This window comes from Mirounga angustirostris, unplaced genomic scaffold, assembly GCF_029215605.1.
Source record: "Mirounga angustirostris isolate CCGP_5_RB_7025 unplaced genomic scaffold, mMirAng1.0.hap1 SCAF_16, whole genome shotgun sequence".
Taxonomy (NCBI): domain Eukaryota; kingdom Metazoa; phylum Chordata; class Mammalia; order Carnivora; family Phocidae; genus Mirounga; species Mirounga angustirostris.
The window spans coordinates 18,135,965-18,156,818 of NW_026991724.1; the positions used below are offsets into that span (position 1 = coordinate 18,135,965).

At 45.4% G+C, this 20,854-nt stretch overlaps 1 protein-coding gene across 3 annotated transcripts in view; it reads left to right on the plus strand.

Moving 5' to 3' along the window:
* Window positions 1-149: 149 nt before the first annotated feature.
* The window catches only part of RANBP10 (RAN binding protein 10), a 65,160-nt gene continuing 44,455 nt past the window's right edge, over window positions 150-20,854 (plus strand). The window contains exons 1-2 of one of the 3 annotated variants that reach the window (XM_054511291.2): window positions 150-427; window positions 1,216-1,327. In XM_054511291.2, coding sequence (XP_054367266.1) covers window positions 193-427; window positions 1,216-1,327 — 347 coding nt within the window. In that variant the 5' untranslated portion in view covers window positions 150-192. Of the gene's footprint in view, window positions 428-1,215; window positions 1,328-16,046; window positions 16,068-20,854 lie in introns of those variants that run through there. The other 2 variants (XM_045890897.3, XM_064580958.1) reach the window with 2 other exon arrangements.

Consider the following 20,854-nt stretch of genomic DNA (forward strand, 5'->3'; position numbering starts at 1 on the left):
CCTCTGGGGAGCTCTGCATTGTGGGATATGGAGTCCGAAATGTGGCGAGGTGTGGCAGTGTCCAAAGAGAGGTGTCGGACTCGGCCTCGGTTTCCCTGCTGCCTCGGTAGGCTCGTCAGCCATTGGCTGAGCGTGGAGGATCTGGTCCCGCTCCTCCCCGCCCCCAGTGACACAATAGCAGCTCCCTCCAAGATGGCGGCGGCGACGGCGGACCCGGGAGCTGGGAGCCCGCAGGCTGGAGATTCCTCTGGCGGGGGCGCTGGGGGCGGGCTGCCGTCCCCGGGGGAGCAGGAGCTGAGCCGGCGCCTTCAGCGCCTGTACCCCGCGGTCAACCAGCATGAGACGCCACTGCCGCGCTCTTGGAGCCCCAAGGACAAGTACAACTACATCGGCCTCTCCCAGGGCAACCTCCGCGTCCACTACAAAGGTATCGGCCTGTTTGGCCTGGGGGGGTGGAGGGGAAGACCAGAGCATCTGCCGGGCGGCTGTGATGCCCGGCCCCTACCCCATCACGTCCCTTCCCCGGCCTGGGTGCTCCGGTTTAGGCCTTGGCCCCTGCGGGGTGTCCAAGGTTTTGAGGTTGACCAGGCCGAGGGTCTACTGCTTAGACTGCTGTGCCCTGAGACACCCGATGTCAAGAGAACTGCAACAGGTGTCCAAACCCAGTGCTGGGCTGGACCTTCCACCCGAGGACCTTCTTGCTTATCCTGGGATAGCTCCAATTCCAGTTGGGCCTTTCATCACTGCTTAGTTTTGGGAGTGTCAGAAGAAGGGGGTGGTCACATCCCCTTCATTAGCCAGAGGCCTATGGGCTTGCTCACCTGCCAGATATCACAGAGCTTGGAGTTCTTTACTAAAGTTGAGGGGGGTGGACTTCCAGATCTGCCTCCTCCTCCCCTGATCTCCCAGGTGGGCTCTCTGTGTTCTGGAGAGACTGCCAGCAGCACTTGGGAATCTCTCAGATGAATCCACATTGCCTGTACCCTCCTTTAGTTTGTATGGGAGAAAGTGTCTCTGGCAGGGCTGCTATTCACAGGAGGTGAGCCAAAGGTGGGGAGGTTTATGTGTTTGCTCAGTTGTTGTCTAGTTATTCCTCGAACAATGTAAGGGCTTCCTCTGGCCATGAAGGGGTGAAGTTGCCATGGAGCAGAAAAGAACGAGGATTTTATCTGAATTTCTTTCTGCTGAAATTTCTTCCTTGCTCTCTCTTATTAGGTCATGGCAAAAATCACAAAGATGCTGCCTCAGTGCGTGCCACCCACCCCATACCTGCTGCCTGTGGCATTTATTACTTTGAGGTGAAGATTGTCAGCAAAGGAAGAGATGGGTAAGCCCCTTCTTACCACCTTCTTTTCCCCAGCACTGAGCTTTTTCTGGCTGACACTTGTGACTGATGTGAGCTGCTGAGCTGCATGGGTCTGGGCTGCAGAGGGTTGAATAGTGGGGCTGCCTCTGTTACCTGACTGGCCATGGCCTGGTCTAAGCAGCAGCCCTTGATGGCAAGTAGGTGCATTACGGGTAGAGGACAAGACTTCTCTTTAGTGATTATGTAATGCGATACCTCACAGGTCAGGGAAACAAGTAACAAGTTTACATTAACAATTCAGTGTCCAGAATGGGATTTACCCCTCTGTCCTGTGGCATTTGTGACTTCCCTCCTTTCACACTTTTGCTGCATTCAGACTTCTTTTTTATGGCATTTAGTCACATAGAGGCCCCTGTAGGCTTCAAAGGGATAGTAGAGTCTTCACAGCATTCATCACAGCTGTGGTAGCCACTGGCCTGTCATCTCAGGGTAAACAGCATGCGCATGGTCAGAATCAGGTGACCTTGCTGCTCATAAACTTGTTTTTCAGTCCAGGGACTTGAACACCAGTTGGACCAGCTTTAAGAAGGTCCTCATTAAAGTCAGCATTAGGGAGGCTCCTTATTTTAGGGTGATCTAAGCAGACACCCGGAAGTCAGAGGGGGAGATTTCTCTTTTTTTTTTTTTCCTTTTTCTCCTAGTCTCCCTTTTCCCCATTGATTGTGACAAAGCCAGGTGTTTAACTTATGAAATAACATGATTTCAGCTGTCTTGGAAAGGCTTTCCTCATCAGACCTTAGGTCTGATGTGGGAAGTTTGCCAACTACACCAGTGACCTTCGTGCCAACCCTGAATATGTATTCTTGAGTATTCAAAGTACTTCCTCTGTCTTAGGGACTGTCCCTCTTGTGGTGCATGCAAAATGCCCAGCCAAGGGGCTGTGCTGGGGGAGGACTGCTATAGTCAGAGATTTGCCTGCTTCCTCAGTGAAGTTGTATCATCCTTGTCTGGGACGGTTGTGTGGCCATGGGTAGATGGTGCAGCTTCAATCTCTTTGTCTATACTATGGGGAGCTAGGCCAGCACCTAAGCTGCCTTTAAGCCCAGAATTCTATGATTCTGAAATTCTGATCATGGCATGCTATTACAATATCTTTTCACTTTTATTCCTATCTACGTAATTTACAGATAGGAAACATATTAATGGAGGGCTTTAAAGTTTCTATTTTCCCTTCCCACTATCTGATCAAAGCACGTATATACATATAATGTGCTTGAACTAGTGAATGAGAATGGCCTCTTAAAACAAACAGTGCAAAAATAGTTCTGGTAGAGACTGAAATGGCAGTGGCTAGAGTCTCATATTGCCAAAGAGACTGAGGGGCATTTCTTAGACTTTAGGGAGGAAAATCAATTGTTTTCTCTGTAGTCCTAATCATAGATAACCGCTGAGCTAGTGAGAAAAGAGAACACTTTTTCAGAAGGGGAGTGTTTAAATGTAGAGACCTAGATTCCTTCAACTGGCTTTTCACATTTCAGTTGTAAGTGGATCTTGCTGGAAGAGGCCCTGTGTCTTGTTATTTGTCCTTACTGTAGTTTTTGTCTGCAAATTTAAAGGAAGTTGGGCATCTTCTCCCAGCTTCTATACCCAGCATTTTTATACGTGGTAAATACAGCCATCAGGCTGACCTGGAAACCTCAGTTTTATTTATTTATTTTTTAAAAAGATTATTTATTTATTTATTTGACAGAGACAGAGAGAGAGGGAACACAAGCAGGGGAAATAGGAGAGGGAGAAGCAGGCTTCCCGCCGAGCAGGGAGCCCGATGTGGGGTTCGATCCCAGGACTCTGGGATCATGACCTGAGCCGAAGGCAGACGCTTAACGACTGAATCACCCAGGCGCCCCATGGAAACCTCAGTTTTAACAAGACCTCAGGTCCTGTATGCTTGTAGTGGCCTGCTTCAATTGACCACTGTCAATGAATGTCTCCTCGTGGCCTCTTTATGGAATCCTTGAAAGCTGTCTCATGGCTAGGATGTAGCCAGATATTAGTATGGGGGGTCAGATGTGGTTTTGAGTAGGCCAAGGGAAGTTATAGGGCAGGAAATGATCAGCTCATTTTTTGTTTCCCATCAGTATTGGAGGTGTGTTTCTTTTTTTTTTTTTTTTAAAGATTTTATTTATTTATTTGACAGAGAGACACAGCGAGAGAGGGAACACAAGCAGGGGGAGTGGGAGAGGGAGAAGCAGGCTTCCCGCTGAGCAGAGAGCCCGATGCGGGGCTCGATCCCAGGACCCTGGGATCATGACCTGAGCCGAAGGCAGACGCTTAACGACTGAGCCACCCAGGCGCCCCTGGAGGTGTGTTTCTGACCTGGGTTTGGTCCATGGCCCAGGTGTTAACCAGTTGTATAGCTTTCCTTTATGATCTAGTTCCAGCCTCACGGCATCTCTGGAAAGTGCCTGGAGCAGATGATAATGTATCTTTTTTTTATTTGTTTGTTTTTAGATTTTATTTATTTTTTAAAGGTTTGTTTTAGAGGGAGGAGGGAGAGAGAGAAAATCCTTTTTTTAAAAAATACCTTTTTTGGGTGCCTGGGTGGCTCAGTTGGTTAAGCGACTGCCTTCGGCTCAGGTCATGATCCTGGAGTCCCTGGATCGAGTCCTGCATCGGGCTCCCTGCTCAGCAGGGAGTCTGCTTCTCCCTCTGACCCTCTCCCCTCTCATGTGCTTGCTCTCTCTCATTCTCTCTCTCTCAAATAAATAAATAAAATCTTTAAAAAAAAAACGTGTTTTTTTTTAAAGGTTTTATTTATTTATTAGGGAGAGAGGACACAACTAGGCAGAGCAGCAGGCAGAGGGAGAGGGAGAAGCAGGCTCCCCGCCAAGCAGAGAGCCAGATGTGGTGCTCGATCCCAGGACCCTGGGATCATGACCTGAGCTGAAGGCAGATGCTTGACCTACTGAGCCACCCAGGCGCCCCCTTTTTTAAAAAAGATCTTATTTGGGTACCTGGGTGGCTCAGTCGGTCAAGCGTCTGCCCTCGGCTCAGGTCATGATCCCATGAGTCCCGCATTGGGCTCCTTGCTCAGTGGGAAGCCTGCTTCGCCCTCTCCCTCTGCCCTCCGCTCTCCCTGCTTGTGCTCTCTCTCTCTGTCAAATAAATAAATAAAATCTTAGAAAAAAAAGGATTTTATTTATTTAGTTGAGAGGAAGTATGACCTGGGGTGGGGGAGGGGTAGAGGGAGAGGGAGAAGCAGAAGCCAACTTGAAGCAGGGCTCGATCCCAGGACCCCAAGATGATGACCTGAGTCTAAATCAAGAGTCAGCCACTCAACTGACTGAGCCACCCAGGTGCCCTGATAATGTATCTGTTTTGTGAGTGAGTCCTGAACCCCTAGGATGTTTGGTGACCTGCTCTGGCAGCATGGCTTTGAGTTTGCAGTGGAGTAGCCTAACTTGTTAGATGCCCTTGCCTGATCCCAGACATATGTGTCGATGCTGCTGCTGCCTTTCCCCATTGAGTTCATTCCCTGGGTAGAGTGAAGGAATGTCCAGTTGGATTCTTAGGGGATCACAGTGTTCTTAGGAGACAGAGCTCCAAGGTGTTTAGTGCTGAGTGGGGCCAGAGAAATGTGGCATACTCTTACTGGGCTTGATTTACTGAATCTGTAAACTTGTTTTTCTGTAGATTTAAGTACATTTGTAAAAGGTGTTTATGAACCCGGATATCAATGTCATTTTCTAGAAAGGCCTTTGTTCTGATGATGGCTTTTGTAGAAGAACATGCTAATCTAGTCTAGTTAGAAAGTTTCATTTCAGGGGTTCATGGAGTATTTAGTCATACCTACTGTGTGCCAGGCTGGGTGCAGGGAGAATAAAGGTAAAGCCAGCACAGGCCAGCTTTGCTCTCAGGAAGCCTTCGGCCACTCAGCAGAGAGTAGACTGAAATATTCTCTGCAAGAGGAGGCAGAGTGTGGGTTTGGTTTTTTTTTTTTTTTTAATTTTTTTTTTTTAAGATTTTATTTATTTGAGAGAGAGAGAATGAGAGACAGAGAGCATGAGAGAAAGGAGGGTCAGAGGGAGAAGCAGACTCCTTGCTGAGCAGGGAGCCCGATGCAGGACTCGATCCTGGGACTCCAAGATCATGACCCGAGCTGAAGGCAGTCGCTTAACCAACTGAGCCACCCAGGCGCCCCGTGGGTTTGGTTTTGAGGGATGAGTAGGAGTTTCTCAGTAGGTGATACCTGTTGGACCTAAAATGAGTCTGGTTGGTAACTGGCTTGAAGTCAGGGTGCTGGCCTTAAATATAAGAGAGAGCTAAACAAGGAGGAGCTACATTTGAGCTAAGAGCTTGATACAAGCTGACGGACTTCAGCTGCATTTTGCCGAGTCACCAGAGCTGGGAATGTCAGGAGTTGAGTCTGGCGGGGTGAGGAGACATCAGAGCCCTGCCAGGGGTGCCAAGAGATAAGGGCATCTGCGTTGATCTTGTTAGAAAGCCGGTGGAGACCCTGAAGCTGAGGGTCCCTAGGAGAAATGACTTGCTCAGGCAGAGTTTGTGGACCTGTGGGTGTCCCCAGCTCTTAGTGATGACACACGGAGGGTGTGGCTGGCCAGGCTGACAGATGCTCCAGTGTGACCCTCAAAATAGACTGTAACATCATCCCGGCGGCAGCAGCGTCCTGACATGTGATGGGTGGCTCTACCCAAGAACAGCAAGCCTGGGCTGGAACACTGGATGGAGTTGGGCGGGGGGCTCTTCTCTGTAGCTGGTGCCCAGGCCCAGGCCCTGGCCACAGCTAGTCTGCCTTTGCTTGAACTTGCAAGCTGACTTCCTTTGGCCAGGCAGCAAAGCACTCTTCATTAATTCTGTACACCACAGTGAGGTACCCATAGTTTAGTCCCAATGCCAGGCTGGGCCTCAGGAGCACAGGCATGAGGCTCATCTAGAGAGGAGGCAGATATGCCTACACATACAACCTTACAGGGTGGTGTAGAAAAGGCCAGTCCATAGTGTGCGCTTTACCCAGGGGTGGCCCAGAGGTTGGTCTTCCTCCTGTACCTGAAAGTTTGGGGAAACCTTCACAGAAGAGGTGATGATGCTAAATCTGGAAGGATGAATTAGAGAGTTCCAGGTTTTCACTTTATTGAGAAGCAGATGCTCCAGGCAGAAGGAGTAGTGTATAAAAAGATGAGGAGCTCAGAACATGAGGTAGGCAAGGGCCAGATTGGAAATACTGTATGGCTTTGGCCAAGGAGCATGGCCTTTATCCAGAGGGCAGTAGCAGTGTTTGAGGACTTTGGATCTGCCCACACTTCTGAGAGTGGATAGGGCAGAAGAGATTGCTGCTCTGGTTCAGTCAGCTTCTCAGGCTGAGAGCCCTGTCTAGTGTGGGCCAGTAGATTTAGGTCCCACACTCTAGGCATGGTTTTCCCAAAGCATAGGTCTTCTCTCTCTTGGCTGGTCTTTCTCCTGTATGGTAAGATATAGAGGAGGGATGTTGAAGACTGGTGGCCAGAGAGGCTTCCTGGGGGTGAAAGGACTCGACCTGTGCTTGGTTTTTTCCAAGTTCCACCTAAAAGACAACTCTGTCCATAATTTCCCATGGAGACCCAGAGAGCCACTCACTCAATCAAGATCTCACCTGCCATGTTCCTGATCTGGAGAGCAACTTGAGCTCAGGCCCTCCAGCCTAGAGACAGCATGTGGCTGGCCCCTCACCCTGGGTTCCCTTGCTCCAGTCTGTGCATTGTGCAGTGCCATTGAGAAGTAGGTGCTCATCTGTGGACCTGGGGAAGGCTTTGTCCTGCCTGCCCTGAGAAGTAGGTTCTGTCTTTGCCCAAGGCAAATACAGATGGTGGTTGTGCCCTGTTCTTCCTGAATGCCCTCCAGTTCTAATGGCATCACGGGCAGATGCTGAGCTGTGGGCTGCATCTTTCCCTGGAAACACATTGCACTATTTCTGGAAACATGGAGTATTTGGACTCTGGAACATCTTGGAGTGTTTGTATTGCTTACTTGTGTTGGGGGTTAAAGCCCAGGTCTAGCTGGGCTTACTGTGGTGTAGCTCTGATACAGGGTGAGAGTACTGAAGTCCACATGATGTCCACTTTTCTGGAAGGACTTGTTCCTGCACTGAGCATGTCTGGGCTTTCCTGGGACCTCCTTGCTCACTGTGTGTCACCCCCTGGGCTCCAAGCTGGGAGCTGAGAGTGGGAAGTATGACTTCCTTCTTTGTAACTGGGGACTTCCTTAATCGAGCATCAGCCTCTGGAGAAATTCCTAAAATTCACTGCATATCCCTTCTGCCCAATTCCTGCCCTCACTGTTTTTGTGTTTTCTGGAATGTTTGTTCTTTTCTTTTCAAAAGATTTTATTTCTTTATTTCTTTGACAGAGAGACACATAGCAAGAGAGGGAACACAAGCAGGGGGAGTGGGAGAGGGAGAAGCAGGCTTCCCGCCAAGCAGGGAGCTGATGCAGGGCTCTATCCCAGGACCCTGGGATCATGACCTGAGCTGAAGGCAGACGCTTAACAACTGAGCCACCCAGGGACCCCTGGAATGTTTGTTCTTTTCCCTAAACGGGTCACCATGTAAGGGAGATTCCCTGTTAGAGGGGAAGCAGGAGCTCATCAGGGTAGAGCGCAGGAGGATGGACTCAGTAGCCCTGCATGGCAAGCATGGTGTGTCATCCTATTCTGGGGCCATTGGGAAAGAATCAACGTTCCCTGTGTGGGTCTCTGTGGTCAGGGTCAAATTGGAAAGAAAGGACTGATACTGGGAGAGGGGTGGATAACACTATGTCTAAAGGCAAAGATGTCACTCTTCCTCTCCAGAAACTGCTCAAAATCCATATGAAATGTCTCTGTAGCTCCAGGATCCTGGCATTTTGTTGAAATGTGAGGTCATGACTTTATTGCTGGAAATGAGGCTGGAGAACTTGGTGATGGAACAGAATCCAGCCCCTCTGTCATGAAGGGGCCAGAAAGAATAGCTCTGGACTGTGTAGGGAAGTGGGGGAGGGGCTGGGTAAGTCTTTTGCACCCCTCTTGTTCTCTCTTCCTCTCCTACCTCGCGGACCTTAGGGGTGGCCTGGGATTCCAGAGAAGTTTATTTTAGGTTATGGGGATGTCAAGTGTCAAGGCTCAGATACCTCATCTGCCTGCTCAACTTCCGTGGCACATGTTACTGATTGATAACAGTGCTCATCCTTATCCACACAGAGCCCCAGAAATTTTCTTAATGTGCATTGCAGCAGGCAGCTGCTATTTTTTGGTCAGAGGGGCGGAGGCAGTTGGAAGATGGAAGATGAGAACCAATGGAGAGAGGAGAAAGGCAGTTGTGCCCAGGTGGTCTAAAGGCTCAGCTCGTCTCTTCTGGAGGACATTGCTGAGGTGGAGCTGAACCAAAAGGAAAGAAGCAGAGGTGATGGTTTGCTGGGTAGAACAGGTTATAATCCAGTTTACAAAGCCTGTCTGAAATTGACATAGGTTATTTTATAGAATGTTCTCTTTTAATAACAGCTGTTGTGCCAGGAGTTTATTAGTAGTTATATTTGCTTTTTTTTTTTTTTTGGCCAAAATGTAAGTAATACATAGGATTTTTCAATACCTGACACAGTGTACATTTAAAAAAGCAGAGAGACAGGGGCACCTGGATGGCTTGGTTGGTTGAGCGTCCCACTCTTGGTTTTGGCTCGGGTCGTGATCTCGGGGTCCTGGGATCGAGTCCCACGTTGGGCTCCTCGCTCAGCAGGGAGCCTGCTTCTCTCTCTGCCTGCCACTACCCCTGCTTTTGTGCTCGTGCTCTCTCTCTCTCTGACAAATAAATAAAATCTTAAAAAAAAAAAGTTCAGGTCCCATGGTCATTTGTTCATATATCTTAAGCAGTATTTATTAAAAGTGCCTGGGGACTTGCCAGCCTGTAAAATCCACTTTCTAAGATGAAATTGATAGAAAATAAAAAAGAGCTAGGTGTGTGTTTTTCGCTCTTGTCATCTGCTGTTTGCTTATGGTGAAGGACTTCTTTCTTCTGGCCCTGACATGAGGCCAGAATACTCTGATGCTTTCCACTGTGCTGTGTGCCAAGGTTTCCTTGTCTCATCTGGAAAAGCCAGATGAGGCTAATGCTGGCATGCAGGGCCCTGGGGGTGTTCTTGGTGACTGTGTGCGCACGTGTGTGATATATATATATCATACCACACACACACACACACACACACATATATATGACATAAAATGTGTTATTTTAACAATTTTAAATGTACAATTCATTGGTATTAATTACATTCACAGTCTTATGCAATCATTACCACTATCTATTTTCCAAAACTTTTTCATCACCCAAACAGAAACTCTGTACCCATTAAGCAATAATTCCCTATTTCCTCCTCCTCCCAGCCCCTGGTAACCTTCTGTTTTTATGAACTTGCCTATTCTAGATATTTCATATTACTGGAATCATACAATATTGTCCTTTTATGTCTTGTTTATTTCACTTAGCATAATGTTTTCAAGGTTTATGTTGTGATATGTATCAGAACCATTCCTTTTTATGGCTGTACGTATGTACCACATTTTGTTTATCTGTTCATCTGTTGATGGACACTTGGGTTTTTTTTCCCCATCTGTTGGCTGTTGTGAATAATGGTGCATAGAAGTGAACATTGGCATAGAAGTATTTGTTTGAGTCCCTCTTTTTTTTTATTATTATTATGTTATGTTAATCACCATACATTACATCATTAGTTTTTGATGTAGTGTTCCATGATTCATTGTTTGCGTATAACACCCAGTGCTCCATGCAGAACGTGCCCTCTTTAATACCCATCACCAGGCTAACCCATCCTCCCACCCACCCCTTTTTTTTTTTTAAGATTTGTTTGTTTATTTTAGAAAGTGCACGAGCATGTGAAGCGGGGTAGGGGCAGAGGGAGAGGGAAAGAAGCAGACTCCCTGCTGAGTACAGAACACAGCCCGACACAGTGCTCCATCTCACGACCCTGAGATCATGACCTGAGCTGAAATCTAGAGTCAGTCGCTTAACCAACTGAGCCACCCAGGTGCCCCTTGAGTCCCTCTTTATATTTTGGGTATTAAACCCTTATCAGATAAATGATTTGCAAATATTTTCTCCCATTTTCTAGGTTATCTTTTTCACTTTCTTGATGTTTTTTGATGCACAGAAGTTTTAATTTTTTTAATGAAAAAAAATTTCTTTTAAGTAGGCTCCACGCCTAATGTGGGGCTTGAACTCACAACCCTGAGATCAAGAGTTGTGTGCTGTACTGACTGAGCCAGCCAGGCGCCCTAAAAGTTTTAATTTTGATGAAATGCAGTTTATCTATTTTTTTCTTTTGTTGCTCATGTTTTCCGCGTCTCGTCTAAGAATCATTGCCAGACCCAAGGTCATGAAGCTTTTCCCTGTTTTCTTCTAAGAATTTTATAGTTTTTGGCTCTTAAATTTAGATTGTTGATCCATTTTTGTTAATTTTTGCATATGGTATGAAGGAGGGGTTCAACTTCATTCATTGCATGTAGAAGTCCAGTTGTCCTAGCACCAATTGTGTCCCCCTCCCCGAGAATGGGGGAGGGGCAGAGGGAGAGGGAAGAGAATCCCAAGCAGGCTCCCAGCCCAGTGTGGAGCCTGAGGTGGGGCTCCGTCCCACAACCCTGAGATCATGACTCCTAAATCAGGAGTCAGATGCTTCACCAACTGAGCCACCCAGGTGCCCCCTGGCACCAATTGTTGAAAAGATAGTTCTTTCCCCGTTGAATGGACTTAGCACCCTTGTTGAAAGTAATTTGGTGATAGATATAGGTTTATATCTGGATATAAATTCTATTTACGGGCGCCTGGGTGGCTCAGTCGTTAAGCGTCTGCCTTCAGCTCAGGTCATGATCCCAGGGTCCTGGGATTGAGCCCCACATCGGGCTCCCTGCTCCGCGGGAAGCCTGCTTCTCCCTCTCCCACTCCCCCTGCTTGTGTTCCCTCTCTCGCTGTGTCTCTCTCTGTCAAATAAATAAATAAAATCTTAAAAAATAAATAAATTCTATTTATATTTAATTCTATTTAAATTCTCTTCCATTTGTCTATGCATCTACCTTATGCCAGTACCACACTGTTTTGATTACTCTAGTATTCTAGTAAGTTCTAAAATCAGGAAGTGTGAATCCTTTAACTTTGTTCTTTTTCAAGATTGTTTTAGCTACTTGGGGTCCCTTGCATATTCATATGATTTTGAAGATTGACTTTTCCATTTCTGCAAAAAACACTATGGAATTTTGGTAGGGATTGCATTGACTTTTGGGGTCAATTTGGAGAGTATTCACAATACTCTTTATCTTAACAATATTAAGTTTTCCAATCCATGAATACATGATGTCTTTCCATTTATTTGTGTCTATTCTAATTTCCTTTAGCACTGTTCTATTGTTTTTAGTGTAGGAGTCTTTTGCTTCCTTGGCTAAATTTATTCCCAAGTATTTTACTTGTTTGATGCTATATTATAAATGGAATTATTTTTTTAATTTCCTCTTTAGATTGTTCAGTGTTAGTGTATAGAAACACATCTGTTTTGTGTGTGTTGATCTTATATCCTGTAACAGCTTTCTGTGAACTGTTGGGGATTTTTTATAAGATCTTTTTAAGATTTTTTCTTTTTTACAAGATCATGTCATCTGCAAATATAGTTTTACTTATCCTTTTCTTATTTGAATGCCTTTTATTTCTTTTTATTGACTGATTGCTCTAGCTAGGACTTCCAGTGCAGTGTTGAATAGTAGTGGTGAAAGGTAGGCATATTTGTTTTATTCTCATCTTAGGGAAAAAGCTTTCAGCCTCTCACCATTGGGTTTTCATAAATACCCTTTATCATGTTGAGAAAGTTCTGTTTTATTCCTACTTTTCTGTGTGCTTGTATAATGAAGGAGTATTGAATTTTGTTTTTTCCTGGATCAATTGAGATGATCATGTGAATGTTTTTCCTTAGTTCTATTAATGTGGTTTATTATATTGGTTGATTTTCTTAGTGTTGAACCACCCTTGCCTTCATGTGATAAATCCCGCTTGGTCATGGTATGTAATCCTTTTAATACATTGTTGGATTTGGTTTGCTACAATTTTGTTGGGGATTTTTGCATCTATAAAGTATATTGGTCTGTAATTTCCTTTTCTTTTGATGTCTTCTTGGTGGCTTTTTGATTGCCATTTCAGGGTCTACACCATCTTGGGCTTGCATCTGGGTACAGCACATTTGTAACAGTATCCAGACATTATTCTGCCAAGGATTGAAGTCTCTAGGTCAGACCAGGGAAGGATTTTAGGAGCCCTTTAGTCCAACCTCTCCTCTTCTGATAGGGAACTTGAGATGTGGGGTGAAATCCGAGACCCACAGTCCTGAATTAGGCTGGAGTGTCTGAGACTTCCAAGAGTCTGGGATGTTGTCTCTGGAGCCCTGCTGCAAAGTGTTCCTGTCACTTTAAAACTCTTCAGGAGCTTCTCTTTGGGAGGCAGGAAGGGAGTGTCAAATGTTGCCAAAGAGGTTCCCAGTGTAGAGTGCAGAGTGCTCCAGGCTGTCTCTCGGGACTGGATGGGTGATAACAGCAAAGTGTGTTCTCCTCACCCCAGGCCTTGTTGTATGTCCCTGGAGGGTTTGAGACTCCAGAGGTCTGGTTTCTAAGGTCCTGTCCTCTGTTCACTACCAGTCCTGTCCTCTGCTCACCTCCTTTTTCCTCGGCAATCCCCAGTAAACAGTCTGGGTCATGGAAGAATCTCCAGTCAGTTGGAGATGTGCTGAGCCAGTGTCACTGTGCTGAGCAGGAGGGTTTTCTGGGTGTGTGCTCTGGGTTGCGCTTGGGACTTACCTGGTACTATGTGAACCAGAGCTCCGGCTCCTCTACTGAGCAGGGATTTTGACAATTTCCTGCCATTTCTGAAGGTGTGCTCTTCCCATACAGCCTCTGCCCTCCTGTCAAAGCTCAGGGAAGTGGGTGTACTGAGGAGCTGACTATGAAAACCAGGTCCTCCACTGTGTCCCTCTGGCACTGAAATGTTGCCCTGGGACAAGCCAGGGAGAGTCTGATGGGTGAGAGCCAACAATCTCCTCAGTGTGTGGTCATCAGCTGGCTCTGGAAAATGATTTTTCTGTGACTATCAAAGTAATTGTAGAAAATCTGGAAAACTGAAGAGAAAAAAGAAGAATCCAAGCTGACTATGCTCACATCTCCGCGTGACTGCGGGGTTTCAGCAGACTGTTGCTTTTGTGGGAGAGTCAGCAGAGGCGGGTGGAGGGCAGCATGGGCCCCAGAAACCACCAGTCCATTTTCATTGTAGGTCATTTTCCAGGGCCCCAGTTTGCCTCTGCTGCCTGCAGGATATGGTGAAAGCTTGAGGGCGGACCTGGCTGTGTGGTCAGCTGAGGGTCTTGCCAGAGCTGCTGCTCATCCTCTGTCCTGCTCTCCAGCTTGGCCAGAGCTGTGCTCGCTTGTGGCCCTTTTCTCTCTGGAGCCCCACAGAGAGACAGAGTTGCTCTTCTAGCTCTAGCTTGTGTTTTGGTTTTGGCAGTGAAGTAGAAACTGAGAAGGTAGAGGCCAACTTGTCTCACTGCCGTGAAGAACTTATCATCTGTTGTCCCTCTACATTTACTGGCTGTCCCACCTCTATGACAAATGGTATTCTCCATTTTGCTGCCATATGGAAGAAAGGAGTAAATCAGATGGCTTTATCCTACTGTCAGTCATGATGTGGGGTAATAATTTTACCCCCAAGCTCTTCAGATATATCCTGCTGCTTGAAAAGAAAGCCCTAGTGGAGATGCTAAATATAGGGGAGGTAAGCTCTGTCTACTCCAGTTATCTGCTTAGGGAATGAGAACCCCAGTGGCCTCCCTCCCAGGTGACCAAGGCAGCTCGTACCTGTTAGTGTTCTAGCATTGTCTGACACATTACCAAGAAGGAAGCAAATGCTCACCTCCTTTTTCCTCGGCAATCCCCAGTAAACAGGCCCTTGTTTTTAGAAGTCCCAAGATCCAGGCCTTCAAAAATGTCCTATTTTGGGGTGCCTGGGTGGCTCAGTCAGTCAAGTGTCTGCCTTCAGCTCAGGTCATGATCCCGGGGTCCTGGGATCGAGCCCCATGTTGGGCTCAGGGAGCCTGCTTTTCACTCTTCCTCTGCCTCTTCCCCTGCTTGTGCTTTCTCTCTCTTTTCCTCAAATAAAATAAATAAAATCTTTTTAAAAAAATGGCCTATCTTACCTGAATCCAATGCTAGAAAAGCCTCTAGTGCATGAACTAAAGCACAGTGGAGTTGTCCAGCGTCCACCAGCACCCCTCCCAGCACCGTGCCCAGGATCTTGTTCAATGGCTACCCTGAAGCCTCTCTGGATTGATTGTGGTAGCTGAGGAACAGTCTCTGACAAGCTGATTTGGGCATATGGTGAACTCAGTGGCAGGGGTGAGATTTGTATCTGGGCTTGTGTGGTACATTTGCTCTGATACAGGTTTGTTTTTTGTTCTGCTGTTTGCACACAGTGTAAATGCTAAGGTTGGAATAGAGCTGGAGAAGGGCTACTACTGATAGGCCAAGCATTTGGGCTCCAAAGTTTGCAAGTGGGTCTCAGAGAATTGCCCTTTCTATGGTGACTGGTTGTGCTGGGCTGTGTCCAGGGCAGCTCCTCCCCCTTGCATAAGTTCACTGTGTTCTTTTTTTTTTTTTTTTTAAGATTTATTTATTTATTTGAGAGAGTGAGAATGAGAGAGAGTACATGAGAGGGGGGAGGGTCAGAGGGAGAAGCAGGCTCCTCGCTGAGCAGGGAGCCCGATGCGGGACTCGATCCTGGGACTCCAGGATCATGACCTGAGCTGAAGGCAGTCGTCCAACCAACTGAGCCACCCAGGCACCCAGTTCACTGTGTTCTAAAGAGCACTTGGCTCAGGGGCGCCTGGCTGGCTCAGTCAGTAGAGCATGAGACTCTCTTGACTTCGGGGTTGTAAGTTCGAGCCCCACATTGGGTGTAGAGATTACTTAAAGATAAAATCTTTAAAAAAAAAAGAGAGCATTTGGCTCTCTGTGCCTTGCCATCCTCACTGCTTCTGTCCTTGTCCAGCCCTGTCATCTTCCACTGGGATGATTTGGGTAGCCTCTAGTTTTGCCTCTTCAATCCGTTTTACAAATATCAGTGGTTTGATCAGCTGCACCCTTTTCTAAATCCTCTCTGCAGCTTCCTTTTGACCTTCCATGAAGTTCAAACTCCTTAAGCTAGCATGCAAGCTGTGCATGAATAGCCAGTTTCCTGCACCAGCTTTGGCTCTTTTTAGGTCTGCCCAAGCTGTGACCCAGCCACGCTAATTTCTCTCCATTCCTTGATTATGGGGCTGCGTTCTTGCCACTACGCCTCAGTACATTCTGCTGCTTCTGCATGGAACGTGCTCCTTTTTCTCCCCTCACTGCTTACCAGGTCTTGGCTCAGCCTTCACTTCCTTTGGGAATCCCCAAGTCAGTGCACTCTGAATCTTTGGCTTGCCCCTGACTTGCCACTGGAAACTGTCAGGGACTAAATTCAGGCCCCTATCCTTGTGTCCCCAGCACCATATTGGGCACAGAAGATCTTTATGGAGTGGGTGAATGGTCTCAAGGGCCTCTATAAAAAGAAACTTATCACACCTGTTTTTACTGAATTACTCAACTTTAGCAAGGATTCAACAGCTCCTAACAACCCATTCGTTTTGAGATGCCACCAGAGATCCACAGAGGAGAGGTAATGTCAGTGCTGCTTAGAAGCACAGATACTTCTGTATGTATCCAGGAGAACATATGTGGATTTGGGATTTTCATTATGCTCTTTCCTTATTGTTTTACCCCATTCTTGTCAGCCTGTCAGAGAGCTGGGACCATATGAGTCTGAGACCCGGCAAAGCACTACATGTGTCCTTTGTTGGTGATTGAGAGGGAACCTCAGGCCTCCTTAGATTTTTCATGAGTAGATGGAGAAATAGACTTCCCCTATGCCTGTAAGTCACTAACTTTGTGAGTGTAGGTCATTTAATCTCACTGCTGAAGTCCAGTGTCTGCAAGAGAGGAGAATAGTACTGGGGGTGTTGTGACTGAGTTCAGAGCTCACTTAACCTATCATGTAGCTCTGTTATGATTTCATACCAGCTAGAAACTTAGGTTCCCTTGAAATGTGGCTGGGAAAGACCCTGTGACTTGGGTGATAAAGTTCACCAGACCGTGAGTGGATGAACACTAGGGGTTTGTTGAATGTTCATATGTGCCCAGCACTGCTGTGGCTCTGTGCTTTTCCTCTGAGGGCTGGGGGCTCCTTCCTATAGCTCCTGCATCCTGAGGTAGGCAACAGGCCTTGCATCAGTTCTGTTCATTGTAGCATAAGACATAGGACTTGAGCCTATAAACTTAGGCTCCTTCTCTTGTGTTTGGATGATTTGGGGGATATCAGAATTGAATAAACGCATAGCCACATGCTGGATTTTTGGCCAGAGATGACACCGCTGAAAGAATGAACAGGTGAAGGTATTGTCTCCCTGGACCCTAAATCCCCAAGCTTGAAGAGAGGAAAAGATTTTATGTAATAACAAATATTATAGCTGATGATAGTGAACTTGAACCTTTTTTGGGGAAGAGGGGCAGCTGCATTGATACATATTCATTTATTTATTGTGGTAAAACATACATAACATAAAATCTACCATTTGAATCATTCTTAAGTGTACAGTTCAGTGTCATTAAGTACATTCACATTGTTATGCAACCATCACCACCGTCCATCTCCAGAGCTTTTTCATCTTCCCAAACTGAAACTGTCCCCATTAAACAGTAACTCCTGATTCTCCCCCTAGGCCCTGGCAAACACCATTTTACTTTCTGTTTTTATGAATGTGACTACTCTAGATACCTTGTGTAAGTGGAATCAAGCCAAATTTGTCTTTAAAAAAAAAAAAGATTTTATTTATTTGGCAGAGAGAGAGAGAGCGCACAAGCAGGGAGAGCAGCAGGCAGAGGGAGAGGGAGAAGCAGGCTGCCCGTTGACCAGGGAGCCCAGACGTGGGGCTTGATCTCAGGACCCTGGGATCATGACCTGAGCCGAAGGCAGACGCTTAACCAACTGAGCCACCCAGGCGCCCCTTGTCTTCTCTTTTTTTTTTTAAGATTTTATTTATTTATTACAGAGGGAGAGAGAGAACGAGAGAGCATGAGGGGGGTAGGGTCAGAGGGAGAAGCAGACTTCCCGCTGAACAGGGAGCCTGATGTGGGACTCGATCCCAGGACCCTGGGATCATGACCGGAGCCGAAGGCAGACGCTCAATCAACTGAGCCACCCAGGCACCCCCTCTTTTTTTTTTAATTTGAGAGAGAGAGAAAGAGAGTGTGAGCACGAGCAGGGGGAGGGGCAAGCAGACTCCCCTGAGCGGGGAGCCCTATGCTGGGCTCCATTCCATCCTGAGATGACCTGAGCTGAAGTCAGATACTTAACTAACTGAGCCACCCAGGTGCCCCCAGAATTTGTCTTTTTGTGACTGACTTATTTCTCTTAGTATAATGTCTTCAAGGTTCATCCATGTTGTAGTATATGTCAGAATTTCCTTCCTTTTTTTTTTAAAAAAAAGTTGTATTTATTATTATTTTTTAAGATTTTATTTATTTATTTGACAGAGAGAGACACAGCGAGAGAGGGAACACAAGCAGGGGGAGTGGAAGAGGGAGAAGCAGGCTTCACGCTGAGTAGGGAGCCTGACGCAGGGCTCGATCCCAGGACCCTGGGATCATGACCCGAGCCGAAGGCAGACGCTTAATGACTGAGCCACCCAGGCGTCCCCAAAAAGTTATATTTAAGTAATCTTTATACCCAACATGGGGCTTGAACTCACAACCCCAAGAGTTGCATGCTGTTCCAACTGAGCCAGCCAGGCGCCCCATAGTTTCTTCCTTTTTAAGGCTGAGTAATATTCCATTGTGTATATATGTCACATTCGGTTTATCCATTCATCCACTCAGCAGTAGACACTTGGTTTGGTTTGCTTTCACCTTTTGGCTGTTGTGAATAATGCTGCTATGAACATGAGTGTACAAATACCTGTTCAACTCCCTGTTTTCAGTTCTTTTGGGTATATACCTGGAAGTGGAATTGCTGGATCATATGGTAATTCTTTGTTAAAAATTAAGCATTTTAAAAACATAGTGTAATTTTTTAAAGATTTTATTTATTTATTTGAGAGAGAGAGAGAGCATGAATGGGGGGAGGAGCAGAGGGAGAGATGAGCATGGAGCCTGTTACAGGGCTTGATTCATGACCCCAAGATCATGACCTGAGCCGAAATCAAGAGTTGGATGCTTAACTGACTGAGCCACCCAGGCACCCCAACATAGTTTAATTTTTTAAACTTAGAATTACTATATGATTAACTGCCATACTGATTTCCACAGCTGCTGTACCATCGATGCACAAGGGTTCTAATCTTCATATCCTCACCAACACTTGTTATTTTCTGTTTTCTGTTGTTTGTTTGTCCTAAAGGGTATGAAGTTGTATCTCATTGTGGTTTTGATCTACATTTCCTTAGTGATTAGTGATGCTGAACATCTTTTCATGTGCTTATTAGCCATTTGTCTCTTCTTTGGAGAAATAACTATTCAAGTCCCTGCCCATTTTTAATAGGTTTTCTGTTTCGTTTTGTTTTTTGTTGAGTTGTAAGAGATCTTTGAATATCCTGGATATTAAACCCTTATCACATATATGATTTGCACATATTTTCTCCTATACCATGGGTTGCTTTTCACTGTGTTGATGGTGTCTTTTGAGATACAAAAGTTTAAGATTTTGATGTAGTTTTTTTCTTTTGTTGCCTGTGCTTTGAGTGTAATATCCAAAAAAATCATTGCCAATTCCAATGTAAATCTTTTCTCCTATGTTTTCTTCTAAGAGTTTTACAGTTTTAGGTCTTTGTTTATTTGATCTGTTTTAAGTTAATTTTGCATATGGTGTATGGTAAGGGCCCAACTTCATTCTTCTGCATGTGGATATCCAGTTGTCCCAGCACCATTTGTTGAGATTGTCATTTTCCAGTTGAATGGTCTTAGCATCTTTGTCGAAATCAGTTGACCACATATGGGAGGGTTTATTTCTGTGTTCTCTGTTGTGTTACTATGGTCTATATGTCTGTCTCTATGCCAGTACCAACACTGTTTTGATTATCACAGCTTTGTGGAAAGTTTTGAAATCACCAAGTGTTAGTCCTCCAACTTTTTTTCATCTTTTTCAAGGTTGTTTTGGCGATTCATTGTCCCTTGAGATTCCATATGGATAGTATTAAATCTGTGTATTGCACTGGGTAGTATTGGCATCATAACGATATTAAGTTTTCCAATTGTGAACACAGATGTCTTTCCATTTATTTATGTTTTCTTTAATTTCTTTCAGCAACATTTTATAGTTTTTAGTGTACAAGTCTTTTGTCTCCTTGGTCAAGTTTATTCCTAAGTGTTTTATTCCTTTTTTTATTTTTTAAGATTTATTTATTTATTTTAGAGAGGGGAGGGGAGGGGCAGGGGGAGAGGGAGAGAGAATGTCAAGCCGACTGATCATGGAACCCGATGCGGGACTAGATCTTATTACCCTGAGATCACAACCTGAGCTAAAACCAAGAATTGGATGTCTAACTGACTGAGCCACCCAGGCACCCTGATATTTTCTTCTTCTTCTTCTTCTTTTTTTTTTTTAAGATTTTATTTATTTAAGAGAGAGAGAGAGCGTGAGTGCACCAGCGAGGGGGAGGGTCAGAGGGAGAAAGAGAAGCAGACTTCCCACCAAGCAGGGAGCCCGACGTGGTGCTTAATCCCAGGACCCCAGGATCCTGACCTGAGCTGAAGGCAGACGCTTAACTAACTGAGTCACCAAGGCGCCCCCCCCTGTATTTTATTCTTTATAATGCTATTATAAATTGAATTATTTTAATTTCCTTTTTCATTGTTCACTGTTAGTGTATGGAAAATCAACTGCTTTTCATTTGTTGATTTCGTATCCTTCAACTTTGCTGAATTTATTTATTCTAATAGCATTTTAGGGTTTTCTACATATAGGATCATGTCCTCTGTGGAAGAGATAGTTTTACCTATTTTCCAATTTGGGTGCCTTTTATTTTTCTTGTCTAATTGCTTCGGCTAGAACTTTTAATACTCTGTTGAATAGAGTGGCAAACACAGGCATCTTTTTCTTGTTTCTGATCTTAGGAAAAGTTTTTCAGTCTTTCACCCTTGGGTATGATGTTAGCTGTGGGCTTATCATATATGGCTTTTATTATGTTGAGACAGTTGTCTTTTATTTCTACTTTGTTGAGTATGACTGAGATGTAACTTAACATACCATACAATTCCCCCACTTAAAGTGTACAATTCAATGTTTTTTAGTATATTCATGGGGTCCTTATAGCTTTTTTACTCTCTGCTTATCTCAGACTGGTTGGATAATAGTTTTCAAGTGCATAAAGATGTGCTGGAAGGTAGAAGGCTGTGAGTTTTTGTAATTTTATA